The sequence below is a fragment of the Rhinoderma darwinii genome, chromosome 5 (genome assembly GCF_050947455.1).
Source record: "Rhinoderma darwinii isolate aRhiDar2 chromosome 5, aRhiDar2.hap1, whole genome shotgun sequence".
In the NCBI taxonomy this organism is placed as follows: Eukaryota; Metazoa; Chordata; class Amphibia; order Anura; family Rhinodermatidae; genus Rhinoderma; species Rhinoderma darwinii.
The window spans coordinates 186,192,965-186,212,138 of record NC_134691.1 but is presented as its reverse complement, the minus strand read 5'-3'; the positions used below and the strand labels follow the sequence as shown (position 1 = coordinate 186,212,138).

General features: G+C 41.7%; 1 protein-coding gene across 6 annotated transcripts in view; it reads left to right on the top strand.

Moving 5' to 3' along the window:
- Positions 1–530: 530 nt before the first annotated feature.
- Positions 531–19,174, top strand: part of ABITRAM (actin binding transcription modulator) — a 159,078-nt gene continuing 140,434 nt past the window's right edge. For 2 of the 6 annotated variants that reach the window (XM_075826788.1, XM_075826782.1), the window contains exons 1-3: positions 531–666; positions 3,111–3,312; positions 11,185–11,287. In XM_075826788.1, the coding sequence (XP_075682903.1) occupies positions 11,221–11,287 (67 nt within the window). In that variant the 5' untranslated portion in view covers positions 531–666; positions 3,111–3,312; positions 11,185–11,220. Of the gene's footprint in view, positions 667–3,110; positions 3,313–7,421; positions 7,558–11,184; positions 11,288–19,174 lie in introns of those variants that run through there. The other 4 variants (XM_075826785.1, XM_075826783.1, XM_075826784.1 and 1 more) reach the window with 4 other exon arrangements.

Here is a 19,174-nt window from a genome sequence, read left to right as displayed (position 1 = left end):
CGGCTGCTGTCAGCCAAGTATTAGAAGCAATGGTAAGTTCACAATCGATTGGCCTGAATAAGGCAGCTCAGGCCATGTATTACACCAAGGAGAGTTTTAAAAAGATTGAGCACTCGACGCGCGTTTCGCCAGCATTCTGGCTTCTTCTAGGGGTGCATTATGAATCACACCCAACATTAAAATTTGCCTTTGAAGATTTGCAGCATGAGTTCCACCAATATTCCAACCCAGAGAAGGGGGAACAAGGGCGCAGGTTAGTTTATTTATTTGCAAATGTTAAAGTATATGCAAAAATGTTAGCAAACTGGGGAAAAAAAATAATAGCACATAAACCATTATATATCTATATCCCTCTATCTCTATATCTATATAGAATGCGTAAAAATAGATATATAAATATATATACACGTCAAGCAGCAAACACGAGTATGTTGTTTTGAATCAGCGAACACCAATGTGCAGCTGCTCTTTACTTTTTTTTCGCGTGACGAAATTGCATGCTGGAAACAGTGGCCTCGTTGTCCTGGCCCCGCTGTGAGCGCAGTACACGTGAGGTGAACCCCGTGACAGTGTGTAAGGTTTCTGACGATTTCCCGGAGCTCTAACATCATCCGCTGTGGTGAAGCCACAAATCCCAGCATAGCCTGAGAGGAACTATAAGACACGGTACCTGGTTGTTCATTGTGTCGGGCTGAGGGGACGTGGTGACAATGAGAAGCAATGCTGCAAGGGGAAATACTTTCTGTAGTATAGAGCTTTTGAGCACGCCATGATAGTTTTCTCGCAGCTCTGTGTTTCTTATGTGTTGATATCGGATGCACATGGAGGTTCAACAGGGACCCCTAGAATACTGGGGCTGCAGGAAGAGGTGGCATGTTTACATACCTCGAAACATATTGGGCATGCTGGCATTTGAAAGAATGAGTGCTCAATAAGTTCTGCATGTTTAATCTACGGTACTTTGTTTTAATTGTTCACCTTTTTCAAAGTCTGCATGCAGTCAGTGACTAGAAATATACATTGTTTATACAGCGGCTGAAATTCTATTCAGTTCTCACAGATGTACAGCTCGTTACAGAGTATCAGGCTGCGTTCACACGTTGTGTTTGAACAGTGTTTTTTTTTTTGCTACGGTACTTGAGTAAAAAAATATTCACTACTGCAAAGCTGCAGCGGTTTTGCCTAAAATCGTGCCAAAAAATGGATATTGTTCCTTGGACATCTTTGAAACTATTTGTCTGATATGGTGTGAACTTATTTACATGAAACCCCCTGTGTGACCGTTTTATATCTTCTGACGTAATAGATGTAGAAGCGGTGGAGTCTGGGCGCCGGGACCCCTGCCCTTCTCTGAGCCCAATACTGCTATGCCTAAGACCGTACTTGTAATCCGAGTTAAAGTGTGGGGGCACGGTCTGTAAGAATAATCACGGACGCATCAATTTTATATTACGGACATTGTTTAACCCGTTAGAGACCGCAAATTTGCCTTTTCACAGCGACCACTAATGGGCTTTATTCCGATGCAGTAGCCTTTTCACGGCGCTGCATCAAAATAAATAAACAGAGCAGGGAGCCGTTAAATCTCGCTGCTCTCAGCTGCCAGATGTAGCTGAGGGGTGGGGACATCCCTGCTCTAACGGGTGAGATCGAGATCAGCATCGATCTCACCCGTTTAACCCCACAGATGAGGCGTTCAATAGCGAGCCCCACATCTGAGTGGTCTGGGAGAGAGGGAGGGAGCTCCCTCTCTCATCGCAACGACACCCAGCGATAAGATTACCGGGTGTCGTGTCTTCTAATAAAGGCCCCCAGGTTTGCCTGTAGTGAATGCCTCCTAGGTAAAAAAAAAATCCACTTTTTCCCCTTACAACAATGCTTTATTATTAAGACAAATAAAGTAAATAAATTACACATATTTGGTATCGCCGCGTCCGTAACGACCCCAACTATAAAGCTATTACATTATTTAACCAGCATGATGAACGCCGTAAAAAATAAAATAAAAAACAATGCAAAAATTGCTCTTTTCTGTGAATCCTGCCATAAAAAAAGTGATCAAAAAGTCTCATCTACTCCAAAGTGGTACCAATAAAAACTACAAGTCGTCCCGCAAAAAAAAAGCCCTCATACAACCGCATCGGCAGAAAAATAAAAAATGATGGCTCTTCCAATATGGAGACACAAAATCAAATAATTTTTTAAAAAAAAAAAAGGGGTTTTTACTGTGTAAAAGTAGTAAAACATAAAAAATCAATACAAATTTGGTATCATTGCAATCGTAACAACCCGCTGAATACAGTTATTGTGTTATTTATACCACACGGCAAACTGCATAGATTTAGGACGCAAACGTGTGGAGAAATTTCAGGTTTTTTTTCTACCCCCCCCCCCCCCCCCCCCAAAAAAAGTTAATAAAAGTTAATCAATAAATTATATGTATGTTGTTATTGAAAAACACAGCTTGTCCTGCAAAAAACAAGACCTTATACAGCTATGTTGACGCAAAAATAAAAAAGGTAGGTAGTGTTTCAGAGCGCACAAGACCAAGGTAGGTGCACGAATAGGGTCCCAACCCGATCATATAACAAAAGTATTCGCACTGCGCCAAGTACAGCGGTCAGCCGCCATTGAAGGACATAGTCCTCCTGGTGTATCCAGTCGTTGGCGCTAAGTGCCTGATGAAGGTCTAAGTTACGACCGAAACGTCGCACCTCTGACATCAACTATTGATAAAATAAATTTCAAGATTTTTCAAAAATCATTAACCTGTGTTCCAAATACTACTTTGTTGCAAAAATAAAAAAAGTTCTAGCTCTTGGAATGCGATGATGGAAAAACATAAAAAAATAGCTTGTCATTAAAGGGAACCTGTCACCAGCATTTTAGCTATAAAGCCAGCAATACCTGGTGAAAGTGGGTGAAAAATCATTGTCATCTAAGCTATAAATATGTTCTAAGTAAGCTCTGTAGCTTTAGTATTCCGTTTTTCAGTGGTCCCACGCCATATGCAAATGAGCAGAAAAGAGTCAAATCTTCATCTGAAAAGTCAGATTTTCATTCCTCCAGCATCTCAGAGTGGACTCCACCTCCTTCTTTTTGATTGACAGCTCCTTAGCCAGTCAGGGCTGGACAGGTGGTGGCAGTGGGCGTGGTTAAGAAGCTGCATCCCAGAGGGAAAAATAATTACCATAAAAGGCGGGAAAAGTTTAAACGACTATATTTACTGACAGAGGAGGACTTCAGGAAAGAAGAGAACAGGAACGCACTCTGGACAGCTGCGGCCATTGAGGGGTCAGGTGAGTTTAACAGGTAAGATGTTGATGACAGGATCCCTTTAAGGTTTAAAATAGGCTGGTCATTAAAGGGAATGTGTTGCCAGAAAAACATGTTTTTTTTTAAAAAATTCAACATTTAGTGTGTGGGTGATTAAACATGGTTCAAATTTTTTTTTATTTTTTTCACGAGTCAGGAAATAGTCAGGAAATATTATAAATTAATTCTAATTTATAATACTACCCATTTTTGGTCACTAGATGGAGCTAGTTCCCAAAATTGCAGCATTGCAACATTGGGTTAAAAGCCCTCGCTCTAGTGAGCTCTCAGCATCCCCCCCTCCTTTATCCTGGCTAGTGCCGGGATAAACGAGGGGTTTGAAAGGTTTAACCTCCTACACTGTGTGTCGCCATTTTTTGAGGTAACCCACAGTGTAGTAGGTTTACATACAGTAGTAAACACACACAAACACTAACATACATTGAAATCTCTTACCTGCTCCTGCCGCCGCGGCTCCCTCCGGCCCGTCCGCTCCCTTTGCTGCCGCTGTTCCATGTGCACAAGTCCGGAAGCCGCGACCGGAAGTAGTAATATTACTGTCCGGCCGCGACTTCCGGTCCACAGGAAAATGGCGCCGGACGGCGCCAATTTCGAATAGGACTGTGTGGGAGCGGCGCATGCGCAGTTCCCACACAGACGCCGTACACGGCAGTCAATGGGACGGGAGCCGTTCGCAGTCCCTATGGGACTGTGGCTGCCGTACTCCATGTCTGTGTGTGTCGTTAATCGACACACACAGAAATGGAACAAAAAATGGCAGCCCCCATAGGGAAGAAAAAAGTGTAAAAATAAGAAACAGTAAAACACAAACACACAAATGAAAATAAACGTTTTTATTAAAGCACTAACATCTTTAACATATAAAAAAATTATTTGTGATGACACTGTTCCTTTAAAGGAACAGTGTCATGGCAAATAATTTTTTTATATGTTAAAGATGTTAGTGCTTTAATAAAAACGTTTTTATTCATTTGTGTGTTTGTGTTTTACTTTTTCTTATTTTTACACTTTTTCTTCCCTATGGGGGCTGCCATTTTTTGTTCCATTTCTGTGTGTGTCGATTAACGACACACACAGACATGGAATACGGCAGCCACAGTCCCATAGGGACTGCGAACGGCTCCCGTCCCATTGACTGGCGTGTACGGCGTCTGTGTGGGAACTGCGCATGCGCCGCTCCCACACAGTCCTATTCGAAATTGGCGCCGTCCGGCGCCATTTTCCTGTGGACCGGAAGTCGCGGCCGGACAGTAATATTACTACTTCCGGTCGCGGCTTCCGGACTTGTGCACTTGGAACAGCGGCAGCAAAGGGAGCGGACGGGCCGGAGGGAGCCGCGGCGGCAGGAGCAGGTAAGAGATTTCAATGTATGTTAGTGTTTGTGTGTGTTTACTACTGTATGTAAACCTACTACACTGTGGGTTACCTAAAAAAATGGCGACACACAGTGTAGGAGGTTAAACCTTTCAAACCCCTCGTTTATCCCGGCACTAGCCAGGATAAAGGAGGGGGGGATGCTGAGAGCTCACTAGAGCGAGGGCTTTTAACCCAATGTTGCAATGCTGCAATTTTGGGAACTAGCTCCATCTAGTGACCAAAAATGGGTAGTATTATAAATTAGAAAAAATTTATAATATTTCCTGACTCGCGAAAAAAATAAAAAAAATTTGAACAATGTTTAATCACCCACAAACTAAATGTTTAATTTTTAAAAAAAAAACATGTTTTTCTGGCAACACATTCCCTTTAATGACCAAGCCAGATATGTCAAATCTGGTATGTCTGACTTTATCAGAGAATAACTCTGAAAGTTTTGAATATCCAAGTAATTCTGACATTGTTTTTTCGTCACATGTTGTACTTTATTTTAGTGGTAAAAGTAGACTTATACGATTTGCGAAAATTAATAAAAAAATTGAGAAATTGAAGAAATTTTGTAAAAATTATCATTTTTCCCTATTTTTAACTGCAATATGTCACATATGTACATACATACTGCACAATTTTTTTAATGAAATATATATTTCCATCTCTTTACTCTATTTTGGCAGCACTTTTGAAAAAAAATTATTTTTTTTGAGCAATTTGGAAGACTTACAAGTTTAGTAATAATTTTATACATTTTGAAGTACATTTTGTTTTCCTGCACCAAGCCAGGTTTTCAGAGGCTCATAGGTGTCAGAATGGTGGAAACCCCCACAAGTGACCCCATTTTGAAAACTACACCCCTTAAGGTATTTATTAAGGGGTGTTGTAAGTATTTTGACCCCACTGTTTTTTTGTAAGAATTCATGCAAAGCAGGCGTAAAAAAATATAATTTCACTTTTTTCATAAAAGTATCACTTTGAAGACTGATTTCTGTGTAAAGTGACCATGAGAATGAAGAAACACACCCCAAAATATATCAACCTGTTTCTCCTGTTTTCAAAAATGCCCCCATTGTGACCCTAATGCATTGCTTGGACACACGACAGGGCCCGAAAGGAAGGGAGTACCCGGAGGCTTTCAGGACTCATATTTTGCTTGAAAATGTTTTAGGCCCCACTGTACATTTGGAGAGGTTTTGAGCTACCAGAGCGATAGAATCTCCCCATAAACGACCCCATTTAGAAAACTAGACCCCTTAAGGTATTTATCTAGGGGTGTAGTGCGTACTTTGACCCCACAGTTTTTTGCTAAATTTAATGCATAGCAGGTGAAAAAAAAAATTATTTCACTTTTTTCATAAAAGTATCAGTTTGCAGACCGATTTCTTTGTAAAGCGAACATGAGAATGAAGAAACACACCACAAAATCTATCACCCTGTTTCTCCTGTTTTCAAAAATATCCACATTGTGGCCCTAATGCCTGCCTGGACACACGGCAGGGCCCAAAAGGAAGGGAGCACCCGGAGGCTTTCAGGACTCATATTTTGCTTGAAAATATTTTATTCCCCACTGTACATTTGGAGAGGCTTTGAGCTGCCAGAACGATAGAAACTCCCTATAAACTACCCCATTTCGAAAACTAGACCCCTTAAAGGGAATGTGTTGCCAGAAAAACATGTTTTGTTTTTTTTTAATTAAACATTTAGTGTGTGGGTGATTAAACATTGTTCAAATTTTTTTTATTTTTTTCACGAGTCAGGAAATATTATAAATTAATTCTAATTTATAGTATTACCCATTTCTGGTCACTAGATGGAGCTATTCCCAAAATTGCAGCATTGCAAAATTGGGTAAAAAGCCCTCGCTCTAGTGAGCTCTCAGCATCCCCCCCTCCTTTATCCTGGCTAGTGCCGGGATAAACGAGGGGTTTGAACGGTGTAACCTCCTACACTGTGTGTCGCCATTTTTTGAGCTAACACACAGTGTAGTAGGTTTACATACAGTAGTAAACACACACAAACACGAACATACATTGAAATCTCTTACCTGCTCCTGCCGCCGCGGCTCCCTCCGGCCCGTCCGCTCCGTCTGCTGCCGCTGGTCCAAGTGCACAAGTCCGGAAGCCGCGACCGGAAGTAGTAATATTACTGTCCGGCCGCGACTTCCGGTCCACAGGAAAATGGCGCCGGACGGCGCCAATTTCAAATTGGACTGTGTGGGAGCGGCGCATGCGCAGTTCCCACACAGACGCCGTACACACAAGTGAATGGGACGGGAGCCGTTCGCAGTCCCTATGGGACTGTGGCTGCCGTATTCCATGTCTGTATGTGTCGTTAATCGACACATACAGAAATGGAACAAAAAATGGCAGCCCCCATAGGGAAGAAAAAGTGTAAAAATAAGAAAAAGTAAAACACAAACACACAAATAAATATAAACGTTTTTAATAAAGCACTAACATCTTTAACATATAAAAAAAATAATTTGTGATGACACTGTTCCTTTAAGGTATTTATCTAGGGGTATAGTTAGCATTTTGACCACACAGGTTTTTCGCTAAATATATTGGAATTAGTCTGTAAAAATTAAAATGTACTTTTTTTCTGAAACAACATAGAAATTTGTATTATTTACAAGGAATAACGAAGAAAATGCACCCCAACATTTGTAAAGCAATGTCTCCCGATTACGACAATACCCCATATGTGGTAATAAACTGCTGTTTGGACCCACAGCAGGGCTCAGAAGGGAAGGAGCGCCATTTGGATTTATGATTTTGCTGGAATGGTTTTCGGTGCCATGTCGCATTTGCAATGCACTGGAGGGACCAAAACAGTGGAAACCCCCCAAAGGTGACCCCATTTTGGAAAAACCTTCAAGGAATTTTTCTAGGGGTATAGTGAGCATTTACACCCCACGGGTCTTTTGCAGAGTTTATTAGAATTAGGGCGCGAAAATTAATATCAAAATTTTTTCCACTAAAATGTTGAATTTTCTCATTTTCACAAGGGATAAAGGAGGAAAAAAACAACCATTTTTTATAAAGCAATTTCTCCTGAGTACGGAAATACCCCACATGGGGTCATACGTTTTTTCATTAGAAATGAATTAACCCTTTCAGGACTGATCCAGTTTTTGCTTTCTTCTTTTAGATTTTCCCTCCCCGCTTTCCAAGAGCCATAACTTTTTTTTATTTTTCCATCATTAGAGTGGTGTGAGGGCTTATTTCTTGCGGGAGGAGCTGCAGTTTTTATTGGTACCATTTTTTTGGTACATAAAAAGTGATTCAAAAGTTGTATTACATTTTTTTTTTTTAGAGCAAAGGTGACAAAAAAAAAACAAACTGCGATTTTGGCGGTTTCAATTATTACATTTTTTTAAGGTGTGCACTGTGCAAATTAAATAATGGTATATTGTAATAGTTCGGACTTTTACGGACGTAGCGATACCAGTTTTGTTCATTTTTTTTTACATTACTTTAGAAGAAAAATGCGAAAAGGTGTTTTGTTTTTTTAACTTTAAAAAAAAAAATTCTCACTACTAATAACTATAATTCTTCTACACATTTTATTAATTAATCCCCTTAGGGGACTTGATCCAGCGATCATTGGATCACTGGTACAATACACTGCAATACTAATGTATTGCAGTGTATTGTTATTCTTACAGGCTTCTGTAACAGAGCGATCGCTGTTCCTGTCCGTTAGTACCGAGGGGGCCTGCTGTAATACACAGCCGACACCCGCAGCGTATGGAGCGGGCTCAGAACGTGAGCCGGCTCCATACATCAACCGCCGCACCATGACGGGCAATTAAGTCATAGTGCGCAAAGGGGTTAGTGCACTGCGGATGGTTCAAAGTGAAAATTGCAATTTTCCACCGATATGCCATTTTAGTGCATAATATGTTGTGCCCAGTGTGTGCCACAGAAGACAAATACCTCATAAAACGTTAGAGGCTCTGTCACCAGATTTTACAACCCCTATCTGCTATTGCAGCAGATCGGCGCTGCAATGTAGATTACAGTAACGTTTTTATTTTTTAAAAACGAGCATTTTTGGCCAAGTTATGACCATTTTCGTATTTATGCAAATGAGGCTTGCAAAAGTCCAAGTGGGTGTGTTTAAAAGTAAAAGTCCAAGTGGGCGTGTAGTATGTGCGTACATCGGGGCGTGTTTACTACTTTTACTAGCTGGGCGTTCTGACGAGAAGTATCATCCACTTCTCTTCACAACGCCCAGCTTCTGGCAGTGCAGACAGCGTGTTCTCGAGAGATCACGCTGTGACGTCACTCACAGGTCCTGCATCGTGTCAGACGAGCGAGGACACATCGGCACCAGAGGCTACAGATGATTCTGCAGCAGCATCGGCGTTTGCAGGTAAGTCGATGTAGCTACTTACCTGCAATGCTGATGCTGCTGCAGAATCAACTGTAGCCTCTGGTGCCGACACGATGCAGGACCTGTGAGTGACGTCACAGATCTGCACTGCCAGAAGCTGGGCGTTCTGAAGAGAAGTGGATGATACTTCTCATCAGAACGCCCAGCTAGTAAAAGTAGTAAACACGCCCCGATGTACGCACATAATGCACGCCCAGTTGGACTTTTACTTTTCAACACGCCCAGTTGTACTTTTGCAAGCCTCATTTGCATAAATACGAAAATGGTCATAACTTGGCCAAAAATGCTCGTTTTTTTTAAAATAAAAACGTTACTGTAATCTACATTGCAGCGCCTATCTGCTGCAATAGCAGATAGGGGTTGCAAAATCTGGTGACAGAGCCTCTTTAAGCGGGTTCTCTCGGGTATGGCGACACCGTATGTGTGGGCGCAAACTGCTGCTTGGGCACGCTGCAGGGCTCAGAAGGGAGGGACGCCATTTTGCTTTTGGAGCGCAGATTTTGCTTGGTAGTTTTTCTGTTTTGGGTTTTGCTGGTATTTCAGTTTATAATGTGGGGGGCATATGTAATCTGTGCGGGGTACATCAGGGTATAATAAGAGGGTATAATAATGGGGTAAATAAATAATAATTCATAGATATGTGACTGGTGTCACACTGATGAATGGCGCCCGATCTTATCCGCTTTTGGAACATTTTGCATCGCCATATTCTGAGAGCCAGAACTTTTTTATTTTTTCACCACCGGAGTCATGTGAGAGCTTATTTGTTGCGGGACAATCTGTCGTTTTCATTGGTACAACTTTGGGGTACATGCGATTTATTTTAATTTTTTTTTTATTTTTTTTAATCACTTTTTGTTCAATTTTTTTGCAATCCTGAGCAAAAAACAGGAATTCTGACACCGTTTTTTAGGTTTTCTTTTTGCGGCGCTCACCGTACGCTATAAATGACATTTTTACTTTATTCTGCGGGTCGGTACGATTACGGTGATACCAGATGTATATAGGTTTGGTCCTTTTTTTTAGCGTTTGCACAATAAAATTACTTATTTATAAACAAAAACAATTTCTGTGTCACCATATTCTGAGAGCCATAATTTTTTTATTTTTTAGTCAAAAAAGCTGTGTAAGGGCTTGTTTTTTGCGGGGCGGATAGAAGTTTTTATCGGTACTATTTTTGGGAACATGCGACTTTTTGATCACTTTTTATTCTTTATTTAGGGAGCGGTGGTGACCAAAAGAATTGTGATTCTGTCGTCGTTTTTTATTGATTTTTTTTTGGGGTGTTCATCATGCGGGGAAAATAACATTACAGTTTTATAGTTGGGGTCGTTACGAACGCGGTGATACAAAATATGTGTACTTTTTTAACGTGTTCATTTTTTTTCTATAATGAAAGACATATTATAGGAAAAAAAGCATTTTGTGTTTATATAACTTTTTTATTTTTACACTTTTTTTAAAACATTTTTATTACTTTTTTTTACTTGTCCCACTAGGGGACACTTAGTCTTGCAGCTTTGATCGCTGCTAGAGTACATTACACTAGACACGTAGTGTAATGTGTTCTAACTCTCATTGTGACGTGACTGTCACACTGACAGGAAGCAGAGGAGGAACGGCCGGAGGCTGTTCCTCCGAGGCTTCCGTACATGGCAACCCAGAGGTCATTATCTGACCTCCGATTGCCGTGACAAGCATCGGTAGCCCCCACGATCACTTCGTGGGGGCTGCCGATGTGCTTGAAACCACTTAAATGCGGCGACGGCAATCCGTCGCCGCACTTAAGGGGTTAACTGCCGAAAGCAGCGGCGATGGTCCGCTGTCCGGTGAGACTGATGTCTCAGCTGTCTAGGACAGCTGTCAGTGCGCGTCTGTCACTCTGTGTTTACACAGAGTGACAGTTTGAAATGCGGACGAAAATGCACGTCCTGGTGCGGGAACTAGCAGCCGACCATGACGTTCATTTTCGTCCTTGGTCGTGAAAGGGTTAAGGGGTTGTGCTATATGTTGTTTGTTATGTTGTGGTTAATGTTTTGTTTGTAGTTGTCTAATTTTATTTCATGGGTTTTTTTTTAGGAGTAAAGCTTCTCCTTTTCTATTATTGACTTTTATATGGCTGAAGCATCTCAACCGTTCCCTTCTGTGGTTGACCGTTACTTTACACGATGGTACAAATCAGGTAAAGTGCAAGAGAATAATGCTGATTAAACAGGTAACATTAAGGCCTTGTTCACACAGTGCAGACTTGATGCAGATTTTACATGTGTTGTTTTTGGCCAAAGCAAGGAATGGAACCTAAACAGAAGAAATCTATAACGGAAGACTTTATAGTGTCTACTTACTAAATGTAATTATTTTTTTGCTTAGAAAATGCAAGCCAAATCTGCACTGTGTGAACAACGCCTAAGGCTGAATTTCCACAGCATTTGCCGCATTTGACATGTGGGGATTTTGCTGTGGATTTTACACCATAGACATTGAAAAGGGGAAATCCGAAGTGAACATCTAGAACATAATTTAAAAATCCACATCATGCTCTTGTTTCTGTCTTGAAAATGATCAGCAGCATGTGGATGACGTCTGTTCATATGCCCCTACACTAGGCATAACAGAGTGTTTGTTTTGCATCAGAACCTGAAATTAAAAAGGATTTTGAATTTATGAAATGGACCTGACAAAATTGTTAGAGCATGGTCACTTCACTGTGTTCCGTTGAGGGTTTCCGTCGGGCCAACCCCTCAGCAGAAAGCAGACGGAAACCTAAGCATCCGTTTCCCTCATCATTGATATCAATGGTGACGGAAACCTAGCTAATTACTGCGCTATTGATTCCGTCAAAGTGGCGTAACCCTGTCACAACGGTGACAGACGGAAACCATTAGCTGGGTTTCCGTCACCATTGATATCAATGGTGAGGGAAACGGACGCTTAGGTCTACGTTCGACTTTTCGCTGAGGGGTTAACGCGACAGAACCCCTCAACGGAAACTAACGCTGATGTGAACACACCCTTACAATGGAAGGAAAAAAATACCTGGTTTAAAAAAACAAAAAAACAAAGTTGTGAGTGTATATGGATTCACCTTCTTTCCTATGAAATCCCTAAATAAGATCTAATCAAACCAAATAAATTCAGAAGTCACATAAATAGTTGAATAAGACCCCCCCCCCCCCCAGGCTGCAATCAAAGTGTCACATGATGTCAGTATAAATACACCTGTTCGGAAAGAGTCTGCAAACGCCACAAAGCAGGACACACCAAAACTCAGACTGGAAAAGGAGGGAATTGATCAGAGATTCAACAAAGACACCAACAATAAAGCCTAATTAACACGAACGTGTCCGTTTTGCGCGCATAAAAAAACGCAGAGTTTTTCCTGCGTTGCAGTTCAGTGTGACATCCGTGTACGGCGTGCGTCTGTGTTTTTTCCGCGCGTATGTCATCTGTATGTCACACGTTTTTTTTAAGTCTGCAAAAAAAACAGGAGGAAGTGTTTTTTTTTCTCATCATTTCTTTAGCAACTGTTGCGTTAATCACGGACTACGCACGGATGTGTGTCCGGGTGCTGTCTGTGATTTTCACGCACCCTTTGACTTCAATAGGTGCGTGATGTGCAAAAATGCACAAGTATAGGACATGCTGTGAGTTCCGTATCCGCTGCGTTAACCCCTTCCCGCCGCAGCCCTTTTTCAGATTTTCATTTTGGTTTTTTCCTCCCCACCTTCCAAAAGCCATAACGTCTTTATTTTTCCGTCGATATAGTACTATGAGGGCTTGATTTTTGCGGGACGAGTTTTAGTTTTTCGTAGCACCATTTATTTTGCCGTATAATGTAATAGGAAACGGGAAAAATTATTTGTGGGGTAGAAAAAATGAAAAAAATAGCGATTCCATGTTTTTTTGCGCGCCGTTTTTGCAGAATTCACTGTGCGATTAAAGCAACATGTTAACTTTATTCTGTGGGTCAATACGATTACGGCGATACCAAATATATAGTAAAAATCTAAGTGTAAAAAAGAAAATTTATTTTGTCCCCCCAAATTCTGAGAGCCACAACTTTTTTTTATTTTTCCGTCGATTAGGCTATGTTCACACGGAGTATTTTGGGGGAGGAATATCTGCCTCAAAATTCCGTTTCGAACTTTGAGGCAGATATTCCTCTCCCTGCACGCCGATTTTCGCGGCAATTATCGCGCCGTTTTTCGCCCGCGGCCATTGAGCGCCGCGGGCATAAAACAGCGAGAAATACGCTTTCTCCTGCCTCCCATTGAAGTCAATGGGAGGTCGGAGGCGGAAGCGCCCGAAGATAGGGCATGTCGCTTCTTTTTCCCGCGAGGCAGTTTTACTGCTCGCGGGGAAAAGACGCCGACGCCTCCCATTGAAATCAATGGGAGGCGTTCTTGGGCCGTTTCTGCCGAGTTTTGCGACGCGGTTTCCGCGTCAAAAAACTCGGCAAAATACCCCGTGTGAACATAGCCTTAAGTGGTATGGTGGCTTATTTTTTGCAAGATTAGCTTTAGTTTTTAACCCCTTAGTGACCAGCCCATTTTAGGCCTTAATGACTAAGCTATTTTATTCGTTTTTCTATAGTCGCATTCAAAGAGCTATAACGTTTTGATTTTTTCGCCTACATAGCTGTATGAGGACTTGTTTTTTGCGGGATTAGTTGTGCTTTTTAATAGCACCATTTTTGGGTACATATAATTTTTATATTAACTTTTATTAACCTTTTTGGGGGGGATTATAAAAAAAACCTGAAATTCCGCCATTGTTCTATGCGTTTTTAAATTGACGCCGTTCACTATGCGACGTAAATAACATGTTACCTTTATTCTATGGGTCGGTACGATTACGGCGATACCACATATGTAGAGGTTTTTTTTATGTTTTACGACTTTTGCACAATAAAAACACTTTTGAACTAAAATTATTTGTTTTTGCATCGTCGCTTTCCAAGAGCCGTAATTTTTTTATTTTTCCATCAATGTAGTGATTTTTTGGGCTTGTTTTCTGCGGGACAAGACGTAGTTTTGAATGGTACTGTTTTGGGGTACATGGGACTTATTGATTCATTTTTATTATGACTTTTTTGGGGGGCAATGGAAAAAAATTGCAATTTCGCCATAGTTTTTTTGCGTTTTTTTTTTTTTACGGTGTTCACTTTGCGGTTTAAATTACATATTAACTTTATTAATGGAGTCATTACGGTCGCGGCGATACCACATATGTGTACTTTTTTTTTACACTTTTACTAAATAAAACCACTTTTTATGGAAAAAAAATGGTTTTATTTATTTTTTTACTGTACTTTTTATTAATAATCTTTATTTCACTTTGATGACTTATTTTATTAGCCCACTAGGGGACTTTACTGTGCGATCTTCCGATCGCTGCTATAATGCTTTGGTATACTTCGTATACCAGAACATTATTGCCTGTCAGTGTAAATCTGACAGGCAATCTATTAGGACGTGCCTCCGGCGCGTCCTAACAGGCATATGTCCAGGGCAGACCTGGGGGCTTTTATCAGTCCCCCGGCTGCCATGACACCCCATCGGAGACCCGCGATTGCATTCGCGGGCTGCCGATGGGTGACAGAGGGAGCGCACTCCCTCTGTAAACAAAGTTAAATGCCGCGGTCGCTATTGACGGCGGCATTTAACGGGTTAAACGGCCGCGATCGAAGTAAACTTCGATCGCGGGCGTTGGAGCAGGAGCTCAGCTGTCATCAGACAGCAGAGCCCCGGCTCCTGCCTGCACGGGAGACCCGTGCAGGACTTAGACTAGGCTGACGTGAAAAGGCGTCAGCCTAGCCTAAAGCCCATTAGTGAATCACGTAAAAAGGTGTATTAGTGGTCACTAAGGGGTTAATAATACCATTTTGGTGTAAATGCGACGTTTTGATCACTTTTTTTTTATTTCATTTTTTGTGGGAGATTAGGTGACCAAAAAATAGATTCTGGCGTTTACATATTTATTTATTTTTACGGCATTCACCGTGCAGGTTAAATAATGATATATTGTAATAGTTCAGACTTTTACGGACGCGGCGCTACCAATTATGTTTATATATTTATTTTTTTACTATGCCCTAGGGTGAAAATGGGAAAAGGTTTTGTTTTTTTAACTTTTAATATATATTTTTTGTTTTACTCAAAAAAAAACAAAACTAATTTTTACTTTTTTTTATTAGTCCCCCTAGGGGACTTCAAGCAGCGATCGTTAGATCGCTTGCACAATATACTGCAATACTAATGTATTGCAGTATATAGTGATTTTGACAGGCTACTATTAAGCCAACTATTAAGGCAACTATTAAGCCCTTAATAGGTGTACAAAGACGGCAGACCTGGGGGTCTTCATTAGGCCCCCAGGCAGCCATAGCAGCGATTGCGTTGCGGTGGGCGCGATGAGCTGTTAGAGGGGGTTGCCCCCTCTTTCTAACAATTTTAAATGCTGCGGTCTCTGTCTATATGGTGGTGTAGCTGGACGATATCTTGATCTACTCACCGGAAGCATGTCCACCAAGTCCTATTGTGGTTAAGGGGAAGCAATCTCTACGCCAAATTGGAAAAGTGTGTATGTGAAAAGAAATCCCCTAGTTTCTGATCATGGACTACAGGTGGATCCGGAAAAGGTAAAATCTGTCTTAGAATGGCCTCGTCCTCAAGGTCTTCGTGCCATACAAAGGTTTTTGGGCTCTGTAAATAATTTTTATTGCCAGTTCTTCCCAAACGTCTTATCACTCACCACTCCTATCTCTGCTCTCACCAAAAAGGGGGTGAACGCTAAAGATTAGACCGCTGAAGCAGAATCTGCATTCACTAATCTCAAGAGGGCCTTCACTTCTGTCTCCGTTCTTCACCATCCTGATATGTACCGGCAGTTCTCCCTGGAGGTTGACACCTCTTCCATTGTGCTGGAGCACTTCTCTTTCAGAAAAACTCCAAGGGTAAAGCTGTCTCCTGTGGCTTTTTCTCAAAACTCTTCTCTACAGCCGAAAGGAACTACTCCATTGGAGACCATGAGCTGCTTGCCATCAAATTGGCCTTAGAAGAGTGGAGACGTTTACTAGAGGCTTCTGCTCGCCCAACTGCCATCTACACTGATCACCAGAATCTCACTTCTTTAGTCTGAACCCACATCAAGCCAGATGGTCACTTTTTTTTTTTTGCCAGATTTGTATTCCAACTCCATTTCTGTCCTGCTGACAAATGTCAAGGCTGATGCACTGTCTCGTTCGTTTGAGACCGATGATCTTGAAGAGGACCCTCAACATATTATTGACCCATCCTGTATTATTCCTGTTAACCCTCTACATATCAAAGACATTCCCCTGGGTAAAATTTTAGTTCGCACAATTGACAGGAAGAAAATTCTAATCTGTTGCCATAACTCCAAGTTGGCAGGTCACTCGGGCATTCGCAGGACTCGGGACTTTTGGTGGCCCACGTTGCCCAAAGATGTTATGAACTATGACTCCTCTAGTACCAAGTGTGCTCAAAATAAAATGATTCACTCCAGGCCTGCAAGTCTACTCCAGCCCTTGCCAGTTCTGAACAGCCCTTGTCAACACATAGCCATTGACTTCATTACAGTTCTTCCTCTCTCAGATGGATGCTCCACTATTTTGGTTGTCGTGGACCGTTTTTCCAAGATGGCACATTTTGTTAGTCTGTCTGGTCTTCCCTCAGTTCCTCGTCTGGCAAGTCTATTTGTTCAACAGTTTCTTCTGCACCGTTTACCCCTCCGTATCGTGTCTTATCGGGGGCTTCAACTCACGTCAAATTCTGGAGAGCCCTGTGCAAACTTCTAGATGTGAAATACCATCTGCAATTCAATGGCCAAGTTGAAAGAATTAACCAAGTGCTTGAAAATTATCTTTCAACACGAGAACTGGGTACATCTCCGTGGGCCAAATTCTCTTATAATCACACGAGTGAATCTACTGCTACATCTCAATTTTTCATTGTTTACAGACAATATCCGTGTGTACCTCTTCCTGTGCCTGCTACATCTTAAGTGCCTGCAGCTAATGTTTCTTTTGGAAGTTTTCGCCATAGCTGGCAGCAAACCAAGTCTGCGATCCTGCAGATGGTGGATCGCATGAAGAAGAATGCTGATAAGAAAAGAAGGCCACCTCCTCCGTTCCTTCCCGGAGTTATGATCTGGTTATCTTCTAAGAATATACGCCTAAAAATTCTCGCCTACAAAATTTGCTCCTAGGTCTCTCGGTCCCTCTGAAGTCTTGCAGCAGATTAATCCGGTATCCTGCAAGTTACGTTTACCTCCTACCCTCAAGATTCCCAATTCCTTTCAAGTACTTTGTGTCTGCCAGCGGTCCCTGCCGCCCTATCACGTGCCTCTCATCGCCGCTGTATCCCTAGTGCTCGCGTGCTCTGGCAAAATTCTAAAGTTTGCCAATTACTCCTGCTGCTTCCCAGGACTATTTAAAGAGGCTCTGTCACCAGATTTTGCAACCCAGATCGGCGCTGCAATGTAGATTACAGTAACGTTTTTATTTTTAAAAAACGAGCATTTTTGGCCAAGTTATGGCCATTTTTGTATTTATGCAAATGAGGCTTGCAAAAGTGGGTGTGTTTAAAAGTAAAAGTCCAACTGGGCGTGTATTATGTGCGTACATCGGGGCGTTTTTACTTCTTTTACTAGCTGGGCTTTCTGACGAGAAGTATCATCCACTTCTCTTCAGAACGCCCAGCTTCTGGCAGTGCAGACACAGCCGTGTTCTCGAGAGATCACGCTGTGACGTCACTTCCCCAGGTCCTGTATCGTGTCAGACGAGCCGGCACCAGAGGCTACAGATGATTCTGCAGCAGCATCGGCGTTAGCAGGTAAGTCGATGTAGCTACTTACCTGCAAACGCTGATGCAGAATCAACTGTAGCCTCTGGTGCCGATGTGGCCGACACGATGCAGGACCTGTGAGTGACGTCACAGATCTGCACTGCCAGAAGCTGGGCGTTCTGAAGAGAAGTGGATGATACTTCTCATCAGAACGCCCAGCTAGTAAAAGTAGTAAACACGCCCCGATGTACGCACATAATACACGCCCAGTTGTACTTTTACTTTTCAACACGCCCAGTTGTACTTTTGCAAGCCTCATTTGCATAAATACAAAAATGGCCATAACTTGGCCAAAAATGCTCGTTTTTTAAAAATAAAAACGTTACTGTAATCTACATTGCAGCGCCGATCTGCTGCAATAGCAGATAGGGGTGGCAAAATCTGGTGACAGAGCCTCTTTAAGGCACCTCCATCTTCCAAGTGCCTGAGCAATGTTGTTGCTAACCCAGTTTTAGTCTGCAAAGGTTCTGTAACCTGTTCCTGAAACCTATGTTTGTGACTATCCAGTATCTTCGTCCACTGTCTGTATCAAGGTCAGTATCAGTTTCTAGTGTCCGAGACAAGTTCTGCTTCGGACAATCCGCCACAAGCCAGCCATCCGGTTACCATCGACCTGTGATTGTTCTTTATTTGTTTGGCCATCTGTTACTTTGTTACGGTGGAGTGGCCCAGTGGGTCCACAACCCCTGTGGACGTTACAGTTGTAGAATATGGTGACGCAAAACTATTTTTCTTAAATAGATTTTTATTTTTTTGTTAAAGTTTCAAAACCTAAAATAAAGTAGATACATTTGGTATCGCTGTAATCTTTTCGACCTGCAGAATAAACTTAACCTGTTTTTACTGCACAGTGAATGTCGTAAAAGAACGAAACCCAAAAAACAATGAATTGCTATCTTTTTTTTTTTTCCCCATTCCACCCCACAAAGAACGGTTTCCCACTATATTATATGGTACATTAAATAGTGCCAATAAAAATGACATATATTCATAAGCATAGGTTTCTGCTGCCCATTTTCCTGCTTTTTTTTTTTTAAGATGCGTTCTTGTGTAAAAATGACAGGAATATATTTTTCTGTCGTGTTTACAAAAAAAAAAACAGAAATAAGTGGCAAAAATTTGTGTCAAACGCAGCAAAATCCCCACCTGTGAACATACCCTTAAAAGCCACAAACTCCCACTGCTTACATTGCGAAGTTTTC